The sequence below is a fragment of the Sinocyclocheilus grahami genome, unplaced genomic scaffold, assembly GCF_001515645.1.
Source record: "Sinocyclocheilus grahami isolate Dianchi unplaced genomic scaffold, SAMN03320097.WGS_v1.1 scaffold1174.1, whole genome shotgun sequence".
Taxonomy (NCBI): Eukaryota; Metazoa; Chordata; class Actinopteri; order Cypriniformes; family Cyprinidae; genus Sinocyclocheilus; species Sinocyclocheilus grahami.
The window spans coordinates 270,793-280,870 of NW_015506353.1; the positions used below are offsets into that span (position 1 = coordinate 270,793).

The window sequence follows — 10,078 nt, forward strand, 5'->3', positions numbered from 1 at the left end:
TCATCCCTGGATTGCTCAGTTGTAGCTTGATGGGTGGAGATGGAGGTGTCTTCTGCCTGTTTTAGTGCATTAGGGCTGGTCTTGTTCAGCTGAGCTTTTCCTTTAATTTGGAGGAAGTCCTTTTCTAATTTTTTCAGATTGCCCTGAATCATTACAGTCCCATTTTTGTATAGGTTGGCTATTATCATGAGATCTGATTCTGACTCGTCCTCTTCTTTGACCTGCAGTTTCCATCCGTTACTGATGCCCTTTCTGATTACTGTGGGGTAATGCCGTCTAATCGCCGAGTGCCAGGCTTCTGGGTCTTCTGTATAAAATATGATGTTGCTGACCTCTCCGTTCTTATATAAATCCGAGTACAGTGTTTCTGGTCTGTCCATGAGGAGTTTTTCTTTATGTTTCTTCTTTAAGATCTCGTTTGTAGCTTTGTGTGGGTAAGTTATGGGGATTGATTCAGTCATTGTTCAAATATTCTGACAGTTGCTGGCAGTTTGTTGTTGTTTTTTGAACATGCAGATATCCACTATAGTTAGGCCTTATATTGTAGTTTAATTTGTGCAAAAAACATTTTTGTTTGTGTGCAAATCTTTCCCCAAAACGAAGGTAGTTGACTGCAGACCTTATGTAGTTTATCTGTACTCACTTTGAGAGTTTTCTTTCTTCTCTTTTCTTTTGAGGCAGTTGTATGACCTTTTGGGCCACTCTCAGCTAGCTGTCCTCTTCCTGTTTTTCTTGGTTAATTTAAAATCTTCTTTCAAGTAATATTGGTTGTAGGAAGTCTTTCTAGTCTTCAATTCATCAAAACTGAATGTCTGTCTTGTCTTAAAACAACATTAAAGATAAAACAATCAGGAGCTAATTTTCTTGCTGCTGCTCCACGGAATTCTCTCTCTCTCTCTCACACACACTCTCTCACACACACACACACACATACATACACACACACACACACAGTCTCTCTCTCACACACACACACACTCTCTCTCGCTCTCTCTCTCTCTCTCACACACAGTCTCTCTCACACACACACACACACATACATACACACACACACACACAGTCTCTCTCTCACACACACACACACTCTCTCTCGCTCTCTCTCTCTCTCTCACACACAGTCTCTCTCACACACACACACACACATACATACACACACACACACACAGTCTCTCTCTCACACACACACACACTCTCTCTCGCTCTCTCTCTCTCTCTCACACACAGTCTCTCTCACACACACACACACACATACATACACACACACACACACAGTCTCTCTCTCACACACACACACACTCTCTCTCGCTCTCTCTCTCTCTCTCACACACAGTCTCTCTCACACACACACACACACATACATACACACACACACACACAGTCTCTCTCTCACACACACACACACTCTCTCTCGCTCTCTCTCTCTCTCTCACACACAGTCTCTCTCACACACACACACACACATACATACACACACACACACACAGTCTCTCTCTCACACACACACACACTCTCTCTCGCTCTCTCTCTCTCTCTCACACACAGTCTCTCTCACACACACACACACACATACATACACACACACACACACAGTCTCTCTCTCACACACACACACACTCTCTCTCGCTCTCTCTCTCTCTCTCACACACAGTCTCTCTCACACACACACACACACATACATACACACACACACACACAGTCTCTCTCTCACACACACACACACTCTCTCTCGCTCTCTCTCTCTCTCTCACACACAGTCTCTCTCACACACACACACACACATACATACACACACACACACACAGTCTCTCTCTCACACACACACACACTCTCTCTCGCTCTCTCTCTCTCTCTCACACACAGTCTCTCTCACACACACACACACACATACATACACACACACACACACAGTCTCTCTCTCACACACACACACACTCTCTCTCGCTCTCTCTCTCTCTCTCACACACAGTCTCTCTCACACACACACACACACATACATACACACACACACACACAGTCTCTCTCTCACACACACACACACTCTCTCTCGCTCTCTCTCTCTCTCTCACACACAGTCTCTCTCACACACACACACACACATACATACACACACACACACACAGTCTCTCTCTCACACACACACACACTCTCTCTCGCTCTCTCTCTCTCTCTCACACACAGTCTCTCTCACACACACACACACACATACATACACACACACACACACAGTCTCTCTCTCACACACACACACACTCTCTCTCGCTCTCTCTCTCTCTCTCACACACAGTCTCTCTCACACACACACACACACATACATACACACACACACACACAGTCTCTCTCTCACACACACACACACTCTCTCTCGCTCTCTCTCTCTCTCTCACACACAGTCTCTCTCACACACACACACACACATACATACACACACACACACACAGTCTCTCTCTCACACACACACACACTCTCTCTCGCTCTCTCTCTCTCTCTCACACACAGTCTCTCTCACACACACACACACACATACATACACACACACACACACAGTCTCTCTCTCACACACACACACACTCTCTCTCGCTCTCTCTCTCTCTCTCACACACAGTCTCTCTCACACACACACACACACATACATACACACACACACACACAGTCTCTCTCTCACACACACACACACTCTCTCTCGCTCTCTCTCTCTCTCTCACACACAGTCTCTCTCACACACACACACACACATACATACACACACACACACACAGTCTCTCTCTCACACACACACACACTCTCTCTCGCTCTCTCTCTCTCTCTCACACACAGTCTCTCTCACACACACACACACACATATTACACTGTTGTCAGCATTCATAGAGTTTTGAAACATTTAGGAAATTTATTGATTTTTAGTTGTGATGTTTTAGAAATTCGCTTGAATTTTGAATGTTGTCTTTGAAAATGCTAGATTTTTTTTCTCAGAATGTCTAGTGTGATTATAAAAGAAAGTTATTATTTTTTTAAATTAAAGATCAGGTCATGGCTCATTTGCACATCATTAGTCATTAGTTAATGAGAATCAGTGCTCGTGCTTCTGTTCTCTCTGCCACTCTGCAGGTAACCACAAACAGATGGTTACTCAGGCCTGAATTAATAAATACAGCGAGTGGTCACGTTTGAGTTTGATCTGAAAGACAAGCGTGTGGAGTACTGGATACTGCTGTTATAATCGTCACTCGTATCCCATCATGCACTTCAGACATGTGTGCTGTGAAACGGCTTGAGCTGGACTCCTGCAGAAATTATTTATTTTGCTCTTTGTGTAAAAATGTTTTACATTGAATTATTCATTTGATGCATGCATAATTACATTTGACTTTTTTCTGTCATGCTCTCTCTGTTTGCTTTTCTTGCAAATGGAAACATATTTGTATTTGCTGTGACCTCCAGTTACTGAGCAGGTTTAGCTGATAATGTGCATCTGATTTATCTGAGAGCTGACGCTGCTGGAGAACAGCTGGAACTGCAATCTTAGACAGCTGTGTTATTAACAGCCACAAACTCTCTCTTTGGTGTGTGTGTGTGTGTGTGTGTGTGTTAGGTGAGGTCCCGTTCAATCATGAGATCCTGCGGGAGGCGAACGCTCTCTGTCACCGTCTGCCGGTTCTCAACACGCTGAAGTTCAAGACAGACTTCTATGACGTGAGTGTTTCAGTTCTCTGCTTCTGTCACTGTTCGGGAGCCAGAACAATGTTGTTCTACAGAATAAGAGGTTTGATTACTGACTCCTCATGATCTGGTGAATCACGTGCAGACAGCGACTCAAGTGTTTGTGGTTTCACACGAGTTCTCTCCTCCCGCAGCAATGTAATGACGTGGGTCTGATGGCGTACCTGGGATCCATCACCAAAACCTGCAACAGCATGAACCAGTTCATCAACAAGTTTAACGTGCTGTACGACAGGCAGGGCATCGGCAGACGCATGAGGGGCCTGTTCTTCTGAAGCCCCTGCTTCTGTCTGACCGCTCGTGCTGTTCATACAATAAACCTGATGTCTTTACTGCTGCATGCTAAGAGATCACACACAACCCTCCCGTGATTAATCAGGTTTAATTCTATAGCGCTTCATCATTTACTGAATTCTGCTTATTATTGTCAAACTCTATAATTTCAACTTTGTTTATAGAGCATTTCTACAGAAGAGAATATAGCTTATTATGTATTATTAGCTCAAGTTATGTATTCTTTTTTTTATATCAGCCAGTTGGAATAAAATGCCACAACTTTATTCTCACAGAGCATCTAAATGCACAATAATGTTCATGAGTGTGTGTGTGTGTGTGTGTGAGAGAGAGAGAGTATGAGTGTGTGTGTGTGTGTGTGTGAGTTTGAGATAGTGTGTGTGTGTCATGCTAACGCTGCAGAACGTTAACAGCTAATGAAGCTCTAACCTGCTGGTTTAATAGCCTTCACGAGCGTCTGCTTCCTGCAGCCCCAGCAGAGCAAAGCAAGCGTAGCGGCTAATGCTAATGCAAAGCAGACCGGAAGCTGCTGTGTGTGAATGGGTGTCAGTGCAGGACAGGCTTCACTACGCTGAATAAACAGCTGTTTAAAGGAAACAGCTCATCATTTAATGAATCGACAGCCTATCTGCTAATCTCCAACATGTTTTACACTAAACAATACTTTTTGATTAAACTATTTTTAAAAAATGCCGTTTTAAAAGAAAAGTCACAGATTTTTGCAACAGGTGGGATTCAGTTTAAGGCACTTCTCATTCATTCCTACGAGATCCGTGAACGACTGAGTGTCGCACAACTCTGAAATGCAATGAGGTCAAGTAGGGATGGATGGGCGTATCGATCCAAAGTATCGATACTGACGTGAGTATCCAAAGTATCGATACTCAAACAAAAAATATCGATACTAAGGTGCATTTTATTTACCAGTGATTTTGTTAATTCAACAAAAACTAAAAAAATGCGTACAATATGCATTGAACTTGACGAATAACCTTTGTTAGCGAGTAATTGTGTAGGATAGAACTATCTTCCTGCTCATCTGAACCGATCCATCACAGAGCGTTCACTCACTGCTGACAGCGCAGCCAGGGCTGCGGTTCCCAAAAGCATCATAAGAAAGCATTAAAGCCTTTGGGAACGGCAGCCCTGAACAATGCTTATCAGAGGACAGAAGCACAGACTTATTGCACAGTAAACAAACTGAAATTGTAGCCTACATAGTTTGTGCAATTCCAGTTATTTAAATTGAATGTTGAAAGATAATATTGATCATGTTCTATTCTGTAATGTTAATAAAAATCATACACTGTCAGAATAAAAAGGTTGCATTTTATGCGTGCAACAGCCGGTCACTGGCAGTCCCTGATGATAAAGAACCATGCTTTTACTAAAGTGACCGTAGTTCAACTGTAGTATTTGTAGATTTTAATCATGTGTAAACAAAAATATAACCTAATAAGTTACAATTAAGGCATATTGAATAGTTAATTGCTTATCATTACCCATATTACTCGTAGTAATTTAATAATTGAAAAGTTTAGTTCAGAAGTATCGAATCGATATCGACGATACTGCCTTGAAAAATATTGGTATATCGAAAACAAAATAAGTGGTATCGCCCATCCCTAACATTAAGGCTTCTTCTTCTTTAAATATTATTGGTGGCTGGCAAACCATCTTAAAGGTGCCTTTACCGCCACCTACTGGACTGGAGTGTGGGCAGTACTTTGAAAGAAAGGACAAGGAGAGATAAAATAAAATTTTAAAAAAAAATACATCCCCCCCCCCCATATATTTCTATTAAATTCTTTCACTTATCCCAGTATTTTTCAAATAATTCATTAGGAGACTGTGTATTTCCCTAGACATTGTTTTTGCTAGCAGATTTCCCACTGTCATGTTTTGTTTTCCAACTTGTGTTTCTAACTCCCTTCTGTCGTCTTCATACCGTATGACGTTAAGTCTGTAATGTGATTGGATATTAACGCACACGTGATCACAGTTAGCCGTAAGTAATACAGACCCTCTCATCTCCCTACAGTAATACAATCTCAGGATTCAGGACAAACACAGCAGGGAAAATTACTCCATACTTTATTCAGCTTTCTGAACATCAATCACAATGAAAGAAGCAGTGAAGTGAGTGACTCTAGGCGTGTCGGAGCGGGTCGTAGAGCTCGGAGCGGTAGTTGTAGGGATAAAGGCGGCCGTAATACATGTGTGGGAGTTTCGGCGACTCCGGTTCTGGTTCTGGTTCGTCATCCTCCGGCACCGGCACCGGCGGCAGGGCTTTACCCTTCACGGGCCGCGGGGGCTGATCGATCAGGCAGTCGGGGTCCCAGTAAGGGTCGCAGTCGTACTCCATTCCCTTGAAGACGATGGGGGCTGGTGGAGGGGCCAGATCGTATTTCTTGGAGGGGACGGGCGAGGGGGCGGGGCCTTCCAGCTTGCAGGTGGGGTGATAGCGCGGGTCACACAGCACCGGCACGGCTCCGCTCGGCATGTACACGATGTGCGGCCTGCACTGGGGGTCTTTGCTGTTGCACAGATAGACGACATCAGCCTGAGCGATGGGCGGAGTCACGGGGGCTTTGACAGCAGCTGGGGGCGGAGCGGGCTTGCAGCTCTTGTCTTTGGCTGGGTCACATTTGGGAAGCGGAGGCAGAAGCGGAACCCCCAGTTTGCTCTGGTAGTACGAGGCGTTGGGGCCGTAGACCTGCTCCAGGTGCCTCATCTGCTGGTACAGCATGCGGATCCTGTCGATCTCATACAGCTGCGGGAGAGAAGAGAGCCGGGTCAGCATATACCATATACACCAGATGAGGGCTGCAAGTGATCTGTGAGGGTCTGCCGTCCTCTTACGCCCTCCGTGTGTCCGATGCTGCTGTAGTATCTGTAATACGCCTGGAAATCTGGACTTTGCCTGTGCCAGCGTGCATCGACACTGCGTCTCGGGCGAGAACTGGACAGGAATTCATTCGCCTTGTTGGAGTCGATCCTGACTGAAGCACATCATGACCTCTGACCTGCACACACAGCATAATGTTTCTCAACATAATCAGTGGAAGAAGGAACAAAGTCATGAAAAGCTCATTCAGCTGCAGCTGTAGTAAAACCCTCTGTAAGTGTTCCTGAAGCAGAGTTACAGAGTCTTCTCTCACCTCTCCCGCGACGCCTCTCGCTTCACTGAGCGCACACAGGTGACTATATACCTGCCCTCCGCCGCTCTGCTGTCAATCACTCGCGCTCTGCGCCACTATTGGTCAGATCCGAGGAAACCACGCCCACTGCTGCGGGTTTAACTTCTACCGCGCGAACAACAGGAATAATCAAGTGTCAAACTTTGAACTACTACAGTGTACGTTTTCTCAAATAAACCTGAAGAAATAACACCGATAGTTTGACATTTAACACGCTCCGTCTGACGGCTTTCATCGGTGCAGTCGTGTCGCCGGGTTATTATCGGTTTAGTTAAAAACAGATGTTTTCCTCAAGCTGAAACTTTAAAAGCTGCTAATAAAACAGCTTTCTGCAGATGCGACACATTCCTGAACCTTCCAGCCCCTTTATCACTCTTATTTTCATCCTGAGGAAAACTATCTCAAACAGGTCTTCACATGCGATTCTGAAGAGAAATCTGAATGTTATGTTCTCGTGAGAGAGAAAGAAACAAAGAAAAATAGAGAAGAAATGAAGAATGTAGAAATGGGCTAATGGTGTTTGTATTGATTCATAGGGCAGGTTTAAGAGTCCATAAGCAATGGTAAAGTAAAAACCGTTCAAAATGTGGATTTCGTTAGAATAGTAGGCTATACCTAGTATGAAACCATTATGACTAATTTAACACATTCATATCTGAGGAATTAGCTGTGAATTAGGCTGATGGGCTGCCTGTGTTTCAAATATGGAGAATTCAAGGGTGCATGAAACAGGACTGGTACAGTTAGAGCAGTTCATCTATTATGAAAACCTGTCTGCTTTAAAATATCCGTGAAGGCGGTGGAGATAAACGCTGTGGATTGGGATGATGGAGAAAAAAGAGGCTGCTGAATATGGCAAATAATAGAATAATTACACATTCTTATTTCGTTAGAGTAGTACACCAATTCAATAATTTAAATATTAATTTAAAATAAGTAGTCTTGGGACTTTTCCACATGAAGTAAAAATGGGTCAGTAACAGTTTACAATAAGGTTTAATTTTTTATTTTAGTTACCAAGATCTGGTATAAGCTAATCCTGAAAAACACTTCTAAAGCATATATTAATTTCAACATTTACTTTATTAAAAGGCAAACGTTATATCTTTTCATGTCGCCCATCATGAGTGAAGAAGAAGATACTATTTATATTAATATTACCTGAGCCACAAAAACAACGCAGTTTTGTTAATTACGTTTATTTATTTGTATTTATTTAGTCATTTAGCAGACGCTTTTATCCAAAGCAACTTACAAATGAGGACAATAAAAGCAGTCAAAACTAACAAAAGAGCAACAATTTATAAGTGCAAATGACAAGTCTTGGTTAGCCTAACGCAATGTAGCAAGGTGTATATATGTATATACTGTATATATATATATATACAGTGGTGTGAAAAAGTGTTGGCTCCCTTCCTGATTTCTTATTTTTTTGCATGTTTGTCACACTTTAATGTTTCAGATCATCAAACAAATTTAAATATTACACAAAGATAATGCAAGTAAATACAAAATGCAGTTTTTAAATGATGATTTCATTTATTAATGGAAAAAAGCTGTCCAAACCTAAGTGGCCCTACGTGAAAAATTAATTGCCCCCTCCTGTTAAATCATGAAAGAACTGTAATTAAACACATTATTTTAGTAAGCTGAGTTAAATTTCACTAGCCACACGCAGACCTGATTACTGCCAGACCCGTTGAATCAAGAAATCACTTAAACAGAAGAATCATTTAAAAACTGCATTTTGTATTTACTTGCAATATATTTGTGTAATATTAAAATTTGTTTGATGATCTGAATCTTTTAAGTGTGACAAATATGCAAAAAAATTAAAAAACAGGAAGGGGGCCAACACTTTTTCACACCACTGTATATACTGTGTATATATATATATACATACATACATACATACACATATACACTTATACATACACACATATATACACACATATATATATACACACACATATACACACACACACACAGATATATATATATATATATACACACATACACATACATACACATACATACATATATTATACACACATATACACACACACACACACACACACACACAAAGAAGCTAAATACAGATAAAGTAGAATTAAAATAGAATAGAAAGTGCTAGAGTTAGAGGGTCAAATAAAGGTGGAACAGATGTGTTTTTAGTCATTTCTTGAAGATGGTTAAGGACTCCGCTGCTCGGATTGAGTTGGGCAGGTCATTCTACCAGGAGGGAACAGTTAATGAAAACGTCAGTGAAAGTGATTTTGTGCCTCTTTGAGATGGCACAATAATACGCCGTTCACTTGCAGAACGCAAGCTTCTAGTGGCACATAACTCTGAAGTAATAAATTTAGGTAAATGGGTGCAGAGCCAGTGGTGGTTTTATAGGCAAACATTTATGCCTTGAATTTAATTCGAGCAGCTACTGGTAGCCAGTGCAGATTGATGAACAGAGGTATGACATGCGTTCTTTTTGGTTCATTAAAGATTAATCTTGCAGCGGCAGCATTTTGGATTAATTGTAGAGGTTTGATAGAAGTGGCTGGAAGACCTGCCAAGAGAGCATTGCAATAGTCCAGCCTGGACAGAACAAGAGCTTGAACAAGGAGTTGTGAAGCATGTTCTGAAAGAAAGGGCCTGATCTTCCTAATGTTGAATAAAGCAAATCTGCAGAACTGGACAGTTTTAGCAATGTGGCCTGAGAAATTCAGCTTATCATCAATCACAACTCCAAGGTTTCTAGCTGTTTTTGAAGGAGTTATGGTTGATGAGCCTAACTGGATGGTGAAATTTTGATAAAGTGATGGGTTTGTTGAAACCACAAGCAGTTCTGTCTTAGCCAGGTTGAGTTGAAG

At 42.1% G+C, this 10,078-nt stretch overlaps 2 protein-coding genes across 2 annotated transcripts in view; one reads left to right on the forward strand and one right to left on the reverse strand.

Annotated features, from left to right (window-relative positions):
• The window catches only part of cops6 (COP9 signalosome subunit 6), a 16,425-nt gene extending 12,136 nt beyond the window's left edge, over window positions 1-4,289 (forward strand). The window contains exons 8-9 of the mRNA XM_016253317.1: window positions 3,590-3,690; window positions 3,852-4,289. Coding sequence (XP_016108803.1) covers window positions 3,590-3,690; window positions 3,852-3,992 — 242 coding nt within the window. The 3' untranslated portion in view covers window positions 3,993-4,289. The remainder of the gene's footprint in view (window positions 1-3,589; window positions 3,691-3,851) is intronic.
• Window positions 4,290-6,160: 1,871 nt separating this feature from the next.
• Window positions 6,161-7,023, reverse strand: LOC107567612 (extensin-like; the record flags this gene model as incomplete). The annotated part of the gene is made up of 2 exons (XM_016253311.1): window positions 6,161-6,784; window positions 6,874-7,023. Coding segments are annotated over 2 exons (774 nt in total), but the record flags the coding sequence as incomplete, so codon positions are not given.
• Between the last annotated feature and the right edge of the window lie 3,055 nt (window positions 7,024-10,078).